The sequence below is a fragment of the Lepus europaeus genome, chromosome 4, assembly GCF_033115175.1.
Source record: "Lepus europaeus isolate LE1 chromosome 4, mLepTim1.pri, whole genome shotgun sequence".
NCBI classification, from domain to species: domain Eukaryota; kingdom Metazoa; phylum Chordata; class Mammalia; order Lagomorpha; family Leporidae; genus Lepus; species Lepus europaeus.
In genome coordinates this window covers 140380068-140399609 of record NC_084830.1, presented here as the reverse complement: position 1 = coordinate 140399609, position 19542 = coordinate 140380068, and the positions used below count along the sequence as shown (strand labels likewise).

Sequence of the window (19542 nt, the reverse complement as noted above, 5' to 3'; positions counted from 1 at the left end):
ATCTAGGAGGCTACTGCAGTGGAAATGGATGAACGACTGGAATTGGATGGCATCAGAGGGATAGAGTAGGTGGTATGGGGAAAGGCCGCCAAAATGGTGTGGTTGTCTGTGCCTATAAACCACCACAAAACATAGCAATTGTTTTATTGTTTGCAATCTCATGCCATGATTCTTCAGTCTGAGCAGGACTTGATAAGGCAGCTCCTTTCTGCTCATGAGCTGGGATTACTTCGTTGTTTTAGTCCTCCCTTCTTGCTGTCAGCTCAATTACTTGGTCCTCTCTGCATGGCTTCTCCATGTAGTTAGCATAAAGAGGTCTCAGGTTACTTGGACAGTGGCTGGCTTCCCCTCAAGTGCTAACACAGAAGCTGCCAGTTTCACCAGCTTCCCTTGTCAAAGGAGATCAAAGGCTAACCCAGATTAGAAAGGACAGGACTATTAGGTGTGGTCCTCTAGGGGACACCAAATTAAGTCTCCTGGGCTTGACTTTGCACTTGGATGGGGGGATAGCGCTGTTCATGCAAACGAGAGTGCTGCAAAAGTGTTGCTTTTATGTTCTTCCATCTCAGAGAACCACTTGTTTCCTTCGAAGGGTGATTGCATTTCAAGTCTCCGTCAGATTGCTTCCATTTCCCTCTGGATGCCTTCCCTTTGGTAGGGATTTGCACGATCTCAGCTTCACTGGGGAGCATTGTCTAAAGCCTGGCTTCCCTACTGGATGTCTATTCCGCGTCTCACCTGTTCCGTGGGCCCTATCCCAAAAGCTCAGCCCACCTGGACATAGTACGTTATCGATATTTGGTGAATGCAATCTCGTGCCACCTTTTTCTCCAAATGAAATGAAAGGTATCATGACCAGTTGGGGTCATGTAAGTTGTGTATGTATATGCCTGCCTCCCAGCCCCATGTATTAGATTTTTAAGTCAAGACTTTCCTAAATATGGGCCATGAGGAACAAAGCCAGCAAGGAAATGGGATGACACCTGATTTTCTGATGCTAAGTGCGGGTCTGATCTGTGGCTCAGCTATGATGTGCTGTGGCAGCTATTATTCGATGGAAGTTATGGCATTGGTAATGCTACTAGTGCTATCTACAAATGCAAATGATTTCAAACACAAATCACTCCACTGATAGATGAGGGAAGAGCAGAGCAGAGTACAACAGCCTTGCTAGAAAGACGTGGCTTCAAGGGAGTCAAGGACGCGTGGTGCCCCAGGATGCCACAAAGGTGAAGGAACACAGGAAAACAGGAAAGCCATTCTTTTTATATAAAATCATTTAATGTTTTTCTTTGCTAAAATACACTCAATCCAGAATGCAATGGGTCAGGGGACCAGAGTTTTTGGGATTCTTACGCCACTATCAGTGTCATCCCTGACTCTGGTCACAGAACATTCACATCTTTAATTTTCAATACTGAATGCAATGTAAATAATGGGACCCACATCTAGCATGTGGGTATATAGTTCCTTGGTGGTCACTGCACAAGGAGTCAACAATGCAGGCTCAAAAAAATAGGAGGTACAGTAACTTGACCCTTTCCTAAAATAAGTATATTAGGATCCTAAGCTTATACGTTACATGAGTCCAAAATAAATACAAACTAAGTGCTATCCCCTGTGAGGAGTGCATGCAGAGAAAAGAAACTTGCCTGCGTGGTCGGGTGTAACAGAAACCTGCTGGAATCCCAGCAGTGCCTCCTCGCAAAGCCAGTCCTGAGTGTGGGGAGGAAAACGAGGGTAGCACATAGTGTGGCCAGGCTGCTGCATCCCATGTTCCAGTGGGTTGGGAGTTTGCCGTAATTCTTAAGTATCCAACAGGAAGCATGGCAATGACACTTTCTTACTGGTCACTTCTGCCAAGTCGTGAGGTCTGGAGCTGATCAGGAAAGCCTGGACACCTCCAGGCTTCAACAGAGGCTGCAGAGTTGCTGTCCTGGGACCCAGGTTGCCTCACACTGCACAGTTCTCTAGGAGGAGAGGGACTCCATCCTCCCCTCTGCGCACTTGCTCATGTGGTGCAGAGAGCAACTTCTGTTTCTGCTCGGGCTTCAAGCCCTATTTCTTAGCCTGCTCCCATCACACAACTCCAATCTGCAGTCATGCTCAAAGAAACAGTCTACAGCTATGGCCAAGTTCCAACAGCAAGAATAAGCCTTCCCCAAATAACTTATCTACCCAGGACACCTTTCAAAGAATGGAAGCAGGAGGCAAAAGTTGATTTTACCACCATGTGGACAACACATCTAAAGCATAACCAAGAATGTGAAGCAATGTTCTGGATAGTACCAAATAGATTAAACTATCCTTTAACCAAAAGCAAATACAGTTCACTTGAGAAAAACTGTGGGTGATAGATAACAGTACCATTAGTGCCATAAAAAGACAACTCTATGACATTGAATGGAATTAGTATCGCCTCTGTTTAGTGTTGTCACACCTAATTACAATGCATCGCTGCCAGGAATGCAAAAAGGTGTGACTTCCCCATTCATGGGCATCTAGAGTAGGATCTCCCAACCTGTCCAGTTTGATGACGGCCCATCCTGTAGCAGAGGCTGGGGCTGGTTAGAGGACAGCTTTGATTTCTGTTGCGTAGGAAACAACCTTCCATGAGCCTGTGTGACTCATGGACACATTTTAAAGTGCAAATTCCCCATCCCTCAGAGAGGGTGTCAGGGAGGCCCTGTGAAGCCAGCGGCCCCTGTGCAATACCCACGTGTTGAGTGGAGCTAGACGTTTTGGTCTAAACCACAGCTATGCATCCAAAAGGAGGAACTCTCCTTTGGGAGTCAGTTTTCATGTAGACTCTTCCTCCAACAGGAACTTGTCTCCCAACCTGACGACAACATGGAGTGTCAACCATGGCCATTCCTGATCCTTCCATGTTCAGAGATGCAGCACACTGTGGGCAGCCCAGACCTGCTAGCTACCCTCCACAGGGAGGCCGGAGTCACACAGCTCAGCAGTGGGAAGAGCTGCCTGTCCCTGAGGAAGTGCTGCTCTTGTGGACAGAGTGCTGCTTCCTAAAGGCCAGCAGGGACGTTTTCCTGAGGGACAGAGGGCTGCCACAGTAAGGGTGCGGAGCGGGGCAGGGGACAGAGGCATCCCTGGGAGATTCTGCTTGGCCAGTCCACTAGAATCACCTGGGAAAGGAGGACGATCTTACACAGTCTCCATCTAGTAACCAGACTATGATCCAGTTCTGCCACTATACAGGTCAGCCATTCTTCCTTTCTGGACCCACGTTCTCATTCATGAAAACAGAGATAATGCATCAACTTCACAGAGCTGTAAATACTAAATGAACAAACAGCAACTCCAGTTATGAACTAAAGAGCACAAGATGACTGCTGGGTCATGGTGGACCCCACAGCCACAGATACCTCTGTGTGTCTGCCTCTCCCTAGGCTTCAGCAAGCAGCCTGGCTAGCTGGCTGGTAACAACATTGTTACCTCTGTGGGGGTGTAGAGGTGCAGCTCAAGTGTGACAACACTACATGATGATATCAAACGGAATGACAAAACAGAACAAAATGGAACATTCTACCATGGCCTGGGCAAACTGCACTGAGGAACTGAGAGGCGGTCTCGCCTTTCACCCTCACCCACAGCCCCGCCTCCTGTTGCGGCACTGTCCACTGCACTGTTTCACAGCTCGATAGGTTTTCATTTCTAGAGCTTCTGCCAGAGAGAGGGTGAAGATATAAAAGAACCTCAAACCTGCAGTTTGCTAGTGGTACTAAGTGAGCAGATGTTGGGACAGGAGAAACTACTGGCTGTAGAAGTTTCTCCATGTTCCCCTTAGAAAACCGACTTGAGGAGGAAGCAGTTGGGAAGGCTGGACTGGGGGACAGAATGACTCTGATGAAGGGAGAGGTATAATGCTTGGTAGACATTGTCAGTGACTCCTAGGAAGCAGCTTGGGCCAAGCCTAGGAAAGCCTGGGTTCTGAGACCTCAGTAAACTTATTTTAAACAAAGACCATATGGCTCTACTCTGGGAAGCCCTGAGCTGCACTCACAGAGCAGGGGGACTGAATCGAATGCTTGGCCATTGGTTTAACCTGGCCAAACCATTCCTTGGGCCTGGAGCCAATGCCAGGAAGGGTTCTGGCTCTAGACTGAAGCTCCTGCAACTCTGCCCAACAAACAAAGTTAGCTAATAGCAAACTGTTCACCATTTCCTAATTTTGTATTATAAAATGGGATTAGGAACATAAATGGTAACAAGTAACAAAACCCCAGCCTCGCATAAGCCATCATCCTCTCAGCCTCCTCTGCGCAGGCCGATAAGTTTGGAAAGTTTTTCACAGTTTTCAAGTTTCAGCGACTCTGCTTTCTGTTTCAGTCGTTCATCTCTGTATAACCCCGCCAAGTTCGTCAGCTCCGACTCTGAAAGACAGAAGAGGGAACCCATTTACTAAGAGACTTGAGCTCCTTTGTTGCATCCCCATACTTCTGGAATCAAAGCTCCTTTTACTTTCTTTAGTGCTTTTTCTTTCAATTAAATATAAGAAACGTTTACTCATTTATTCAAGAAACATGTATTGGGCACTTTGCTAGGGGTGAGGATGAAAGGCTGCCTGTGATCCTGTGTCCCAGCGTCTGCACTCTGCTATCAACGTGCTGGACTTAGTTCTTATCAACCAAGCATTTGGTGGCAAGCTTGGGAAAGCTGCATGTGTGCAGTAAGAGGAGACGGTTTCACAACCTTCCTACCGACGGCATCCAGACAGCAGTGGGGGGAGCAATGGAGGCCAGTTGCCTCTTCCTGTCACCTGAAACAAAGACAGCTGCTTCATCTGTCCCCTGCATTGCTGGCACACAGCTCACACATGCTACGTGACACATGGCCTAGCTTGGTGGCTGTGCTTCCACACAAGGCCAGGATGCTGGCGGCTTTCTTCCTTCCCTCGGCACCTGTGGGGTCCTCAACTCAAAGGCCAGAGGCAGCTGAGCTCTTTGAAAAGTGAAATCATCCGGATCTGGTGACCTTTGTCTCCTTGACTAAATGAATTTCATTTTCTCTTCATGGTGGAGAAGGTCGTTCTATTTTTACCAGAATACTCATATCATCTCGGCTGCATTTCCTGACTGAACGGTGGTTTGGCTGCCTCTAGTTTTCATCCTTTTGTAAGGTTTTCGAGCCGCGCTCTGGGAGAAGTGCCTGAAAAGCAGCTTCAGAGGCGTGCTGTGAATTAACAGGGCGACTGCTTAGATGGCGTGGGTGGATTCTCAGAGCCCCGGCCAGCAGGCAGCTACTCTGTGTATAGGACCAGCTTTGTAAAAATGCTATTTTGAAATATGCCTATCCATTCTTGATCACCTTGCTGAAAGATTTTGTTTTTCATGGTGGAAGAGGAGGCACCTGTCTGATTAATCAGCAAACTGCCTGGAAGCAGGAATTAATAGTTAGCCCGGGGGAACAATGGCCATCCATTTCTATCAACACAAAGTACCGTCTGGCATTTCTGTTCACAGTGTTCACAGTGGTTCTATTTACAAGTAGGGCGCAGTGTGCAGATCAAGAACAGGACTCCAGAGTGAGGGGCGGATGTGTGTGGCCACCCTCCCTTTACGGTGGGCTGCGGAGCCTGGGCATTAGCCCAGCAGTTGCTTAGTGAGCAGCAGGTCTCCCTGGCTCCAGGACAATGTGCTGCACCCCCTGGCGAGAGGGCCTGCAGTGCCTGCCGGTCAGAGCTTGCCTTGGAACAGTCACTCTTGCAGGTGATGGGGCTCTGTGGTGCACCCAAATGAAAGCTCTCTGCTCCCATGTCCTGCCCAGGGCTGGGCAGTGACTCCACTTCTCTGGCTTCACTGGCGTGTAAGAGAGTGCTACAAGAGGCTTCCACAAGAGTCCTCTATGCCTGGTCTTCTGGGGTCACAGCGACATCAGTAGTTGGGACAGATTCTGCGGCTTTGCCTCTCTTGAAATCATTTCCATAGGTTTTCTGATCACTGACCTTTTCTAAATGCCTTACTCCCTGGAAGCATCTTCCAAAAGCCGTTAAGGACTGGTGACTCCCTGCTGTCTCCATGCAGACCACTGCACCAAGCTGATGGTGCCCACGTGTGAATGCTTCTCCCAGAACGGCACGTTGCTTTTCATAAAGCTTGCTGAAACCAGGCCAGGGACCCCGCTCCACACAAGGACCTTGCACAAGGTCAGTTTTTCAGGCACCACATCCATGCTTAGAAAGAAGCTTCTCTCCAAACTGCCCTTCAGTGAGCACAGGGTCAGCTCCAAGAATATGCTACCTTTGACACATCCTGTTAATATTCAATAATCGCTAGGTAACTAACAAAATTTTGGGGAGGGGCAGGATCAAGAGGACACCTTTTCTTCTTGGCAGAATGTCCCCCTTGCCCTGAATGCCAGCATAACAAACGGGCAGAACATGGAGGCTTCAAGGTAAACTACGATTGCCAAGGGAAACAAATCCCAGAGCCTCTCTGCAGAACATTCTGTATAGAAGCCCAGATCAGAATCTAACAGCGGGGAGACCCCACCAGACCCCAACTCCCCTCCTGATCTAGCTCCGTGACCAGGTGCTGCATGCAATCTCCAGGGCAAAGCCACACTAAGCCTGGCCTCCCTCGGGAATCAGGTGCAGACTGTGCCAGACACTGAGTTCCACGCACCCTGTCTCCTCTAATCCATGCAACCACTCCAGGAGGAAGTCAATTCCAGCCCCATCTCAAAGCCTAAGCTTCTACCCACTCGGCTACACTGCTCAAGGGCATACAAAGAAGTGCGCATCAACCGGTGAGGGCCAGGATCTCAGAGCAGTGCAGCCCGCTCAGGCCAGGAAGTAGTTGCTGCCTGTTAACTTTTGTCTGGCCCAGCCTGGGGCCTGGCTGCTTTCCTGGCATCAGGGTTATTACCTAGATGCAGCTAAGAAGAGGTAAACAGGGCAATTAGTGTTCACCATAAAGGGTTACTCATAAAAATTCACTCAGATTAAGCATTCTAAGAGCAAAGAAATAAAAGATTTTAAAAAGACAATGTCTAACTTTGATAAAAAGTTTCCATCTGGTATTTTGCCAAGAGTGAACTTTGTGCTCAAGCGGTTTATTTTTATACTTTCAAGTGCTAAATTTAACTTGTTGGCTGCACTTGCTGCTGGAGTTGGAGAGCAGAGGCTGCTTGTTCTCAGATGGCATCTGGGCTGTGGAGGCTCCACACCGCCACTGGACTTAGACGCCAGAAATAGACTTTTTAAGGGGTGTGTGCAGATAACCCCTATTTGGAACTTGTGGGTTTGCAAATCATGCTGACTCACTGGATTTCCATTTGTACCTGGAGGGCCAGCTGGGAAGCCAGGCCTGAAGCTTAGATGCCACCTTTGGTGCAGTCCTTATTGCAGGCTCTACATAGTTCCAGCCTTACTGCCACAGACAAGGATGTGGGCTGGGGGCAGGTGTATGTGTTTGAAGAATGTGACATGCAGATTGACATCTAGTTCTTGCAGAAGCAACAAATTCAAAACCCTCCCAGGGCCCAGAAGATTTAGGCTCTTAGGACAAACCCAGTAGTGCTCACCCAGTTTGGATCCACATATATGCTGTCTTTTTGGCGTAAGTCTTTGATCTTGCTCCAAAATTCTCTCCTGACTCTTGAACCTTGTAACACTTAGTTAACAATGGGGAGGGTCCATCCTGACCCCTCTTTTTTTTTTTTTTTTTTTTTTTTAACTTAAAGGAGAAAATTCCCTCCTCCTGTTTAGTTCCCCGTTGTATCCCAGAGTCAGCCTACCAACCCCTAATGCACCATGGGATGCCACTGGGCTCTGCCCTACAGGAATTGGAGGCAGGGACAAGGTCCCCACAGGTTAAGGTTAGAACACTAGCCCTGCTCTGTCATTCAAAGTCCTCAGTATTTCATAGTTTTCCAGGCCTGAGAATCCTCTCTTGTCTAAAGACATTTGTTGAGCACCTGTTCTGAAACAAGGACTGTGCCAGCGGCCTGGAACACAGTAAGACGTGGTCTTGTCCTCCAGGAGGCCTCAGCCCCACAGGGGAGACTGGCATGCACCTGCCACGGGTACTGTGGCATCAGGACTATATAAGCAAAACGAACAAAGTGCTTTAAGAGTGCAGGGGCACAGGGGCAGGAGAGATGAGCCTGGGGGCGGGGTCAGGAGTACACGAATGGTCAGTGAAGGCTTAGCAGCACTGTGACCACAGAGCTAATTTTATCAGACACTGGGAGATGTTAAGTGATACCCAGTAAGAAGCTTTAAAAGATGAGTATATTTTTTAAAAGTTAAACAAATCCATGTCTGACAAGATGCAGTTACTAGCAGGGTGTGTGTGTGTGTGTGTGTGTATGTATGTATGTAATTCAAGGGAGATACAAAGTGAAGCTGCTGGCTGAGAGCCAGGGCCTCCCCTGCTGCCAGCACTCCCTAGTGACAACTAGAGCTGTAAGCCAAGTGGCACACACTGTCACCCCACTGTCTCCATAGAGGGAACAGAGTAGAAGGCCTGCTCACCCCTGCTGAAGGAGCCCTGGAGGTCACTTTGTTGTGCGTGTTCACAGTCAGCTGGAGGTGAGGGCAGGGGGCACCCGATTCAATGCCAATGATTTCTAAACCTTTGGTTTGACTAAAGAAAACCATAGGCTGGCGCAATGAGAATTCCCTCTAGGGAATGTGGAACTTGGAAACGGGACCAAACCAGGTAGCTCTGAGAAGTTCCAGGGGAAGCCTGGGTGTTGAAAGGGGACCCTAAGTGGTGGGGCTGGGGGGTCGAGGAGGGCAGCAGCCCCAGCGCGCCGTGGTGAAACATGAGTCTGAGGAAGCACAGAGGGCAGGTGAGCAGAGGCAGGCTCCAAAGACAGCTGAGGAGCCCCGCCGAGGTTCCCAGGATTGCCACACCGTGGTCACCTGAATCCTATCAATGAAATCCCCACCTTGTTTGTAGTATCCTGACTGGGCCTCTGCCCCCTCTCTGTTCACATAAACTGAAACCTGGAGAGGGAGGGACCAGGAGGCTGGGAATCATGGCCTCCAGCAAAAGCCCTCTGACAGCATCTTACTTTGTTGTTTCTCCTTCCAGCAGCTTGTCTGGATGTAATCAATGTAATCTTTCTCTATCATCTTCTCCAGGTCGCGCAGAGAAGCTCCTCTGTAGGCCTTGTCGAAGTTTTTATCCACAAAGTAAGGCACATGCAGGTTCTGGGTCTCTCTAGAAATAGTGTGGCCCAGGTTCCTGAAACAGGGAGCAGGAGACTCAGGGGAGCTCGTGATGTTTGGCAGTGGCACCTTTAGTACGGCCTCGCAGAAATCATTATCGCAATCGCCTCTGCGTAAGACAGATGTGCATGTCATTTTCTAGTACACCTAAACATTTGTTAGCTACCTGACAAAGCAGTAAGTAGAATATCACCATTACCAACATTACATAAGCATGTTCATACGGTGAATTAGCTTCACTATATAGAGTTTATGTTTATAGAGGACTAACCTCTCATGTATTTTTTTTTTTGACAGGCAGAGTGGACAGTGAGAGAGAGAGAGACAGAGAGAAAGGTCTTCCTTTTGCCGTTGGTTCACCCTCCAATGGCCGGACCACGCAGATCTGAAGGCAGGAGCCAGGTGCTTATCCTGGTCTCCCATGGGGTGCAGGGCCCAAGGACTTGGGCCATCCTCCACTGCCTTCCCAGGCCATAGCAGAGAGCTGGCCTGAAAGAGGGGCAACTGGGACAGAATCCGGAGCCCTGACCAGGACTAGAACCCGGTGTGCCGGTGCCGCAAAGCGGAGGATTAGCCTAGTGAGCCACGGCGCTGGCCCCTCTCATGTATTTTTAAAAAATGGTTATTCATTTGAAAGGCAGAGCAACAGAGAGTGAGAAAGAGAGGAAAAGAAAGATCCATCCTCTGGTTCACTCTCCAAATGCCTGCCATGTCCAGGGCCGAGCCAGGAGCCTGGAACTCCATTACAGGTCTCGCACATGGGTAGCAGGAACCCAGGCACTTGAGCCTGCTGCCTCCTAGGATGCATTAGCAGAAAGCTGGCTACGAAGTGGAGTAGGTCCCGGCACTTTGGCATAGCAGGTTAAGTCACAGCCTGCAGCAGCAGCATCCCATATGGATGTTGGTTGGAGTCTTGGCTGCTCCACTTCCGATCCAGCTCTCTGCTAATGCACCTGGAAAAGCAGCAGAAGATGGCCTAAGTTCTTGGGCCCCTAAACCCACATGGGAGACCCTGCAGAAGTTCCTGGCTCCTGAACTTCTGACCCAGCCCCAGTCGTTGGCGGCTCTTTGGGGAGTGAACCAGTGGATGGAAGATCTCACTCTGTCTCTTTTTATCTCTGTCTGTAACTCTGCCTTTTAAACATGTGAATAAAATAAATCTTAAAAAAAAAAAAAAAGAAAAGAAGTAGAATAACCAGGACTTGAACCAGGCACTATGACATACGGTGTGGGAATCCCAAGCAGCTGCTAAACTTACTGTACAACAAAACCTACTCCTTATACTGCTTTTTATGCTAAAAGTAGAATTCTGAATATTCAAAAAAATAATTCTTGGGCCATCATTGTGGCGTAGTGGCATAGTGGACTAAGCTCCCGCCTGTGGCACCAGCATCCCATATGGGCACCGTTTCTAGTCCCATTTGTTCCTCTTCCAATCCAGCTCTCTGCCATGGCCTGGGAAATCATTAGAAGATGGCCCAAGTGCTTGGGCCCCTGCACTGGTGTGGGAGATTGGGAAGAAACTCCTGGCTCCTGGCTTCGGATCGGCCCAGGTCCAGCTGTTACGGACATCTGGGGAGTGAACCAGAGGATAGAAGACCTTTCTATCTCTCTTTCCCTCTCTCTATCTATAACTCTACCTCTTAATTAAGTACATATAATATTTTTAAAAAGATTAAAAAATAATAATTGGTATGTTATATAGGAGGACTTCACATGGTATCTGACAAAGTAGACTATTTGTAAATGTTGGTTGAATGTACTGATTAATGTTACAGTAAACTATTTGCAAAAATCCAAATATCTTGTGCCAATCTAGAATCAATTTTTAGGACATATAAAAAGTACTTCAGGGGTAGGTGTTTGGTCTAGCAGTTAAGATGCTGCTTAGAACCTGTATCTCATATTGGAGTGCCTAGGTTTGATTCCCTGGCTCCAGGTCCGGATTCCAGCTTCCTGGGAAGGCAACAGTGATGGCTCAAGTGTTTAGGTTCCTGCCATCCTCATGGCTCACAACTTTGTGCCCCCTCTCCTATCCATTGCAGGTATTTGGGCAGTGAACCAGTAGATGGGAGCTCTCTGACTCTCAAACTAAAAAATAGTAATACTTTTTTATTTTACTTTATTTTTAAAAATGTTTTTATTTATTTGAAAGGCAGAGTTAGAGAGAGAGAAAGATTCCACCTTTGGGTTCATTCCTTAAATGGTGGCAATAGCCAGGACTGGGCCAGTTCAAAGGCAGGCATCAGGAGCCTCATCCGGGTCTCCCACATGGGTGCAGGGGGCCAAGCATTTGGGTCATCCTCCACTGCTTTCCCAGGCACATCAGCAGGGAATGCCACAGCACCAGTCCCAATCATTTTTTTTTTTTGAAGATTTATTTACTTATTTGAAAGAGTTACACAGAGAGAGAAGGAGAGGCAGAGAGAGAGAGAGAGAGAAAGAGAGAGAGGTGTCTTCCATCCGCCAGTTCACTCCCCAATTGGCTGCAATGGCTGGAGCTGTGCGAATCCAAAGCCAGGAGACAGGAGCTTCTTCTGGGTTTCCCAGAAGTGTGCAGTGGCCCAAGTGCTTGGGCCATCATCTACTGCTTTCCCAGGCCATAGCAGAGAGCTGGATCAGAAGTGGAGCAGCCAGGACTTGAATTGGTCCCCATATGCAATGCCAGCATTGCAGGCGACAGCTTTACCTGCTATGCCACAGCACCAGCCCCTATCCCAATAATTTTTTCAAAAGCACTTCGGGGCAGGCATTGTGGTGTAGTAGGTTAAGTTGCCCCTTGGGAGACCTGTATCCCATATTGGAGTGTCTGGGATTGAGTTCTGCCTGTACTTCCAATCCAGCTTCCTGCTAATGCTCACCCTGGGAGGCAGCAGATGATTGTTGAAGTACTTGGATCCCTGCTACCTATGTAGAAGACCTGGAATGAATTCCTAGCTACTGGTTTTGGCGTGGCCCAGCTATGGCTTTTATGGGGCATTTGGGGAATGAACCAGTGGGCAAAGATCTCTCTTTCTTTTTGTTGCTCTGTCAAATAAACAAAAATAAATGAAATTTTAAAAAATTTTACAGTGCTTCCTACTTTGCTACTAAGTGAGCTGCAAAGACTCAGACAAAAGATTTCAGTGATATTTCAGGGCTAATTCTCTGTAGGTCTAATAAATCCAATGGTACCTGGTACTTAGAAACATTCAAAAATATAAGTTGACTAATTCTAATAATAAGAAAGTAGAGAAGGGAGCTCAAATTCAAGTTAAAACAATGTGATGGAGGGCCAGCGCTGTGGCATAGCAGGTAAAGCTGCTCAGTGCAGTGCCAGCCTCCAATATGGGCACACCAGTTTGAGACCTGGCTGCGCCACTTCTGATCTGGCTCTCTGCTATGGCCTGGGAAAGCAGTGGAAGAAGGCCCAAGTCCTTGGGCCCCTGCACCCACGTGGGAAACCTGGAAGAAGCTCCAGGATCCTGGCTTCAGATTGGCCCAGCTCTGGCTTTTGTGGCCATTCCATCAGCAAATGGAAGACCCCTCTCTCTATCTCTGCTTCTGCCTCTCTAACTCTGCTTCCAAAATAAATAAATAAATAAATAAATCTTAAAACAAAAAAACAATGTGATGACAGGGTGCCAAATCTAGGCTGATTTTATTCAGACTGGAAAAATTCAATCTTAAAGGAGCTATATTTGGCCTTTTCCCAATCTTCTTTATAATTTATCTACTTAGGGATCTTGCCAAATATCTAAGAGCTCAGGTCATGACTGCTCCCATCTCACTCTGGGAAGGAGTTAGCAGAGAAGATCCCGACTAGCCCCACTGGCCTGACAAGAAATGAAGTTGGAGTACCATGGGAATCTGGGAAACAGTGGGAATCAGGCCAGAGCATCCTGTGGCCATAACCTCTCTGAGGGGTGGGTATTGTGGTGCAGTGGGTTCAAAGCCTGCATCCCATATCCGAGGGCCTGGTTCTAGTCATGAGTCTTGGGTACTCCGCTTCCTATCCATCTTCCTGCTAATGCATATTCTGGGAGGCAACAGATGGTGACTAAGATACTTGGTTATCCCTGCCACCCACATGAGAGACCAACCCAGCACTGGGAGTGAACTAGCAGATGGATGATCTGTCTGTTTCTCTGCTTTTCAAATAAAATGAAAATTAAAAATAATAATCTCTCTCTGAACCTCAGCTTTGCTCTAGGAAAAGGAAGATATTGATAGAGAGCAATAGCCTCTGTCCATAGACAGAACTGCACCCAGAAACTCCACTTTTTAAAGATTTCTGTCCACTAAACTATAATAATGAGTAACACCTCATACTCATTATCAGTAAAAGAGGAACCCAGTGATTCTCTACCCTCAGTGTGGACCCAGAACTACCCCCAGAGCTTCTGATTCAGGCTATGGAGTGGGTCTGGAGTCTGCATTTATGACCTGCTGCCACTGATGGGATGATGCTGGTCTGGGGACCAAAATTTGAGAACTGGATTAACTGAAACAATTAATCGAAGAAATGTTTTAAAAATTCTTATCAGACTTTATAATTTGCATGCAATAACAAGCATTATAAAGAAGTTTATTTTTAGCAAAAGAAATGTGAAACTACAGTCTGACAAGAGCATACAGCCTTACTGTGAATATATGTCTCCTTTTTTGCAATTTTTTTTTTTGACAGGCAGAGTGGACAGTGAGAGAGAGAGAGACAGAGAGAAAGGTCTTCCTTTTGCTGTTGGTTCACCCTCCAATGGCTGCCGCGGTAGGCGCACTGCGGCCGGCGCACCGTGCTGATCCGAAGCCAGGAGCCAGGTGCTTCTCCTGGTCTCCCATGGGGTGCAGGGCCCAAGCACTTGGGCCATCCTCCACTGCACTCCCTGGCCACAGCAGAGAGCTGGCCTGGAAGAGGGGCAACCGGGACAGGATCGGTGCCCCGACCGGGACTAGAATCCGGTGTGCCGGCACCGCAAGGCAGAGGATTAGCCTAGTGAGCCGCGGCGCCAGCCCTTTTTTGCAATTTTTAAAATTGGAAATAATTACTGGATCCCAGTTACTTTGCTCCCAGACCCACAGAAGCCTGTAATCCTATCACAAGTTCAACAGGCTCTTTTCCTTCCAACTCTACCATGGTGTTAACGATTTAGTTTGAGCTTCAAGTACTCTACTGCTCCTTCAGAAACCAGTTACTGCTATTCTGCAGCTGACCAGACGATGGCACTGTAGAACAAAACAATCCACCTGCAAGACACAAGAGGCTAACCACACTCACCACTCACTCACCTGTTCCTTTAAACATAAAATCAGTGTTTTCTACAGTGAAAGGTGAAGCAAAATGATAGGAATGTATCACATGAGCAAAACCTTCAAGCAATTCACCCTCCAGATTGTTATTAAGAAAGATTTATAAGTATCTGACTTACGACTTATAGAATAGACTGTACGGGGGATTCGCAGCCAGCAGCTGAGTAACAACAGATATGATCACAATCACAAGGACAGGAAGTAACTGAATGAAAGCAGAATATGTAGTCTGAAAGAGAAAACAATATTTGGTGTTGGTTTTCTGGGAAGGCTGTACTTTCTGCCAAGAAATACTAACAACCCTTATTTAACCCGCGAGAAGGCTGAAGGCAGCCCCCCACAACCCCCCTGACAATCAGCACCCGGTAATCCTTCTGCGGCCTCCTTTGAGAAGACCAGTGAAGCAGACAGCCCTAGGCGAATGGGTGCAGGCTCTAGAGCCATGCTGGTTATCAGACAACTCTGTGGCCTTGGTTGCAGCTGACTGGGTTTGGGAGACATCTGACTCCAGCAGACTTAGTCACATTCTCCCTCATAGGAATTTCAGGCTGAGAGTCATCTACCTTCCCCACAAGGCTGCCACTGGAAGAAAGGACACACACTCTCAGGCACCGTGGACAGACCTGGGCCTGGACCGAGCTGCCGGGAGCCTGTCAGGAGTCCAGCCAGGCTTCTTCCCCTTGCTTCCTTATTTTAAGCCCTCTTTAGTTCTCAATATTATGAAGAGGGTTCCTACGTTCTGCTCAAGAAAACCTTGATCAAGACAGCTCCTCAGGGGAACTGGATCCAAGGAAGCCTCCAAAGAACGGGTAGGGGTGGGTCCCCTTGTGGCCCTTTGGGGCCGATTATCCAGCTCTTGTTACCATTGCCTCTGCTTTTCTCAAGCACATTTTAGCAACATTTCTTATTTTAACTTCTGAAACTTGACCGTGCATCATAAGGGCAGGCTCTGTATAACTGGGAGAGGCTGCTGTCCTCTCCTCCCTCAGCACCTGAGGTTTTTCTTCTTCTTCTTCTTCCTTCTGTGTCTGTGTCCTTTCACGTTGGTGCCGCCTGCGATAATAGTGAGTGTCATCTGTCACATTTGAAAACATATGAATATTTCCTGAAAAAGAAAGAAAAACAATTGCTTAAGATAGCAAATGTTAAACACTCTTTCCTTGCCTTTTTCTTTTCTTAAAAAATGATTTATTTATTTGTTTGAAAGGCAGAGTTACAGAGAGGCAGAGGCAAAGAGAGAAGGGCCTTCCGTCCGCTGGTTCACTACCCAAGCGGCAGGAATGGTTGGAGCTGGGCCGATTCGAGGCCAGGAACCAGGAGCTTCAGCTGGATCTTCCATGTATGTGTGGGGGCCCAAGCACTTGGGTCTTCTCCCACTGCTTTCCCAGGCCATAGCACAGAGTTAGATCAGAAGTGGAGCAGCTGGGACTCCAACGGGCACCCACATGGGATGCTGACACTGCAGGCAATGGCTTTACCCGCTGTGCCACAGTGCTGGCCCCTTTTCATGCCTTTTTCAAGGTTCTTACCCCAACTAGGTTCTTTAAGAATTCAGTATTGCCCGAATTTACCAAGTAGAAAAATAAGACAGGCCGGCGCCGCGGCTCAATAGGCTAATCCTCCGCCTTGCGGCGCCGGCACACCGGGTTCTAGTCCCAGTCGGGGCACCGATCCTGTCCCGGTTGCCCCTCTTCCAGGCCAGCTCTCTGCTGTGGCCAGGGAGTGCAGTGGAGGATGGCCCAAGTGCTTGGGCCCTGCACCCCATGGGAGACCAGGAGAAGCACCTGGCTCCTGCCATCAGATCAGCACAGTGCGCCAGCTGCAGTGCGCTGCCGCGGCGGCCATTGGAGGGTGAACCAACGGCAAAAGGAAGACCTTTCTCTCTGTCTCTCTCTCACTGTCCACTCTGCCTGTCAAAAAAAAAAAAAAAAAAAAAAAAAAAAAGAAAGAAAGAAAGAAAAATAAGACAGCACTTTTCACCCACGTGAGAGACCCAGATGGAGTTCTGGCTTCCAGCTTCAGCCTGGGCCAGACCTGGGTGATGTGGTTATTTGGGGACTGAAACAGCAGATAGAAGATCTTTATTTCTCTAATCCCTGCCTTTCAAATACATAAATAAATAAATTTTAAGGAAAAAATAATTTGGAATGAGTTGAATGAGTTTGAGGCAAGTTGGAAAAATGGGGCTGATAATATGTACTTCACAGGTTTGCTGTGAGAATTTGATTTTTAAATGTTTTATAAATAAATAGTAAAATGCCTATTTATTTTATTTTTTTATTTGACAGATAGAGTTATAGACAGTGAGAGAGAGACAGAGAGAAAGGTCCTCCCTCTGTTTGTTCACCCCCCAAATGGCTGCTATGGCCAGAGCTATGCCAATCCAAAGCCAAGAGCCAGGTGCTTCTTCCTGGTCTCCCATGTGGGTGCAGGGGCCCAAGCACTTGGGCCATCCTCCACTGCCTTCCTGGGCCACAGCAGAGAGCTGGCCTGGAAGAGGAGCAACCAGAACAAAATCCGGTGCCCATATGGGATGTTGGCACTGCAGGCGGAGGATTAACCAAGTAAGCCATGGCACGGGCCCCAAAATGCCTATTATTATCATTGTTGCAAAACAGCTTTTATAAAGATAAAAGAGAGGCCAGCGCTGTGGCATAGCGGGTAAAACTGCCGCCTGCAGTGTTGGCCTCCCATATGGGCACCGGTTCAAGACCCAGCTGCTCCACTTCCAATCCAGCTCTATGCTATGGCCTGGGAAAGCAGTAGAAAATGGCCCAGGTCCTTGGACCCCTGCACCCGCTGGGAGACCCAGAAGAGGCTCCTGGCTCCTGGCTTCAGATCAGCACAGCTCCAGCCATTGCTGCCAATTGGGGAGTGAACCAGCGGACGGAAGACCTCTCTCTCTCTCTCTCTCTCTCTCTGCCAATTGGGGAGTGAACCAGCGGACGGAAGACCTCTCTCTCTCTCTCTCTCTCTCTCTCTGTCTGCCTCTCCTTCTCTCTGAGTGTAACTCTGACTTTCAAGTAAGTAAATAAATCTTTTTAAAAAATAAATAAATAAAGGTAAAAGAAGAGTACCCACCAGAGAGTTGGAAGCTGGGATAGTTTAATGCCCAGGAAGTAAACTGTATTTTGTGAGTTGCTATTGAGGATACCAGTGACGTAATCTGGTACTGGGCACAGAGGCACACATTAGCACATCAGATCAGATTCATGGCCCAAATGCTCTCTCTTCTAGTGTTTCAGAGTTCTCTCTCACCCACTGGTTGCAAAGAATCATTTAAATGAAGTCAGGTTAAGCTTCTGCTTGGATGCCTGCATCCCACATCAGAGTTCCTAGGATCAAGTCCCGCCTCTGCTTCCTGCTAAAGCACCCTGGGAGTGCTCAATTACTTGTGTAACTACCACCCATGTGAAACAGATGAAGCTCTGGGCTCCTGGCTTCAGCCTAGCCTAGCCCAGGCTGTTGTAGGCATTTGGGGAGTAAATGAGTAGATGGAAGCTCTCTCTCCCTTTCTCTCTCTCCTCCTTCTCTCTCTCAAATAAAATAAAATAATAAATAATAAATTAAGTCAGCAGAGCTAAATATATTTCTGGTCTCCCATATGGGTGGCAGGGGCCCAAGTACTTGGGCCATCGTCCACTGCTTTCCCAGGTGCGTTAGCAAGGAACTGTATTGGAAGCAGAGCAGCCAGGACTTGAACTGGTATTCTGGTATGGGATTCTGGCATTGCAGGTGGCAGCTTAGCTCACCATGCCACAACACTGGCCCCTGATTCCAAATTCTTGCAGTTTCCAGCCTACTAATGTCCCTCTATTCAGGTCTTCAAACAGGAGCTTGCTGAGCCATAAATAATTTTTTTTTCAAATAAAGATTTTTTTTTTTGAAGATTTTATTTATTTATTTATTTATTTGAGAGATAGAGTTATAGACAGTAAGAGGGAGAAACAGAGAGAAAGGTATTCCATCTGCTAGTTCACTCCCCAAATGGCGACAATAACCTGAGCTGGGCCTATCCGAAGCCAGGAGTAAGGAGACTCCTCCAGGTCTCCCACACAGGTGCAGGGTCCCAAGTGCTTGGGCCATGCTCCACTGACTTCCCAGGTCATACCAGAGAACTGGATCAGAAGAGGAGCAGCCAAGGCTAGAACTGGAGCCCACATGGAATGCTGGTACTGCAGGTGGAGGATTAACCCACTATGCCATAGCGCCATCCCCATATTTATTTATTTATTTGAAAGGCAGAGTAGCCAGGATTTCAATATGAGCTATGGGCATTCCAAGCAGTGACTTAACCTGCTGTACTACAACACCCACCCCAATAAGTATTTTTTTAAAGATTTGTTTTTTAAAATTTACTTGAAAGGCAGAATTACAGAGAAAGAGGAAGAACTGGAAAGAGAGATCTTCCATCCACTAGTTCACTCCATAAATGCCTGTGATAGCCAGACTGAAGCCAGGAGCCAAGAGCTTCATCTGGGTCTCCCACATGGGTGCAGAGGCTCAAGGACTTGGACCATTGTCTACTGCTTTCCTAGGTATACTAGAAGGGAGCTGGATTGGAAGTGGAACAGCCAGGACTGAAACTGGCACCCATATGGGATGCTGGCATTGCAGGTGGCAACTTACTTAACTTGCTACACCCCAATGTTAGTCCCCTAATAAATATTTTTAAGAATCAATATTTTGGGGCCAGCATTGTGGTACAGCAAGTTAAGATGTTGCCTATGGCCAGTGCCGCAGCTCACTAGGCTAATCCTCCGCCTGTGGCACCGGCACCCTGGGTTCTAGTCCCGGTCGGGGCGCCGGATTCTGTCCCAGTTGCCCCTCTTCCAGTCCAGCTCTCTGCTGTGGCCTGGGAAGGCAGTGGAGGATAGCCCAAGTCCTTAGGCCCTGCACCCGCATGGGAGACCAGGAGGAAGCACTTGGCTCCTGGCTTTGGATCGGTACAGTGCACCAGCTGTAGCAGCCATTTGGGGGGTGAGCCAACAGAAGGAAGACCTTTCTCTCTGTCTCTCTCTCTCACTGTTTAACTCTGTCTGTCAAAAAAAAAATGC

General features: G+C 47.9%; 1 protein-coding gene across 1 annotated transcript in view; it reads right to left on the bottom strand.

Annotated features, from left to right (window-relative positions):
* Positions 1-1261: 1261 nt before the first annotated feature.
* DNAJC18 (DnaJ heat shock protein family (Hsp40) member C18) overlaps positions 1262-19542 on the bottom strand; it is a 28613-nt gene continuing 10332 nt past the window's right edge. Inside the window, exons 5-8 of the mRNA XM_062189042.1 lie at positions 15478-15590; positions 14605-14714; positions 9043-9215; positions 1262-4394 (exon numbers count right to left, since the gene is read on the bottom strand). Coding sequence (XP_062045026.1) covers positions 4270-4394; positions 9043-9215; positions 14605-14714; positions 15478-15590 — 521 coding nt within the window. The 3' untranslated portion in view covers positions 1262-4269. The remainder of the gene's footprint in view (positions 4395-9042; positions 9216-14604; positions 14715-15477; positions 15591-19542) is intronic.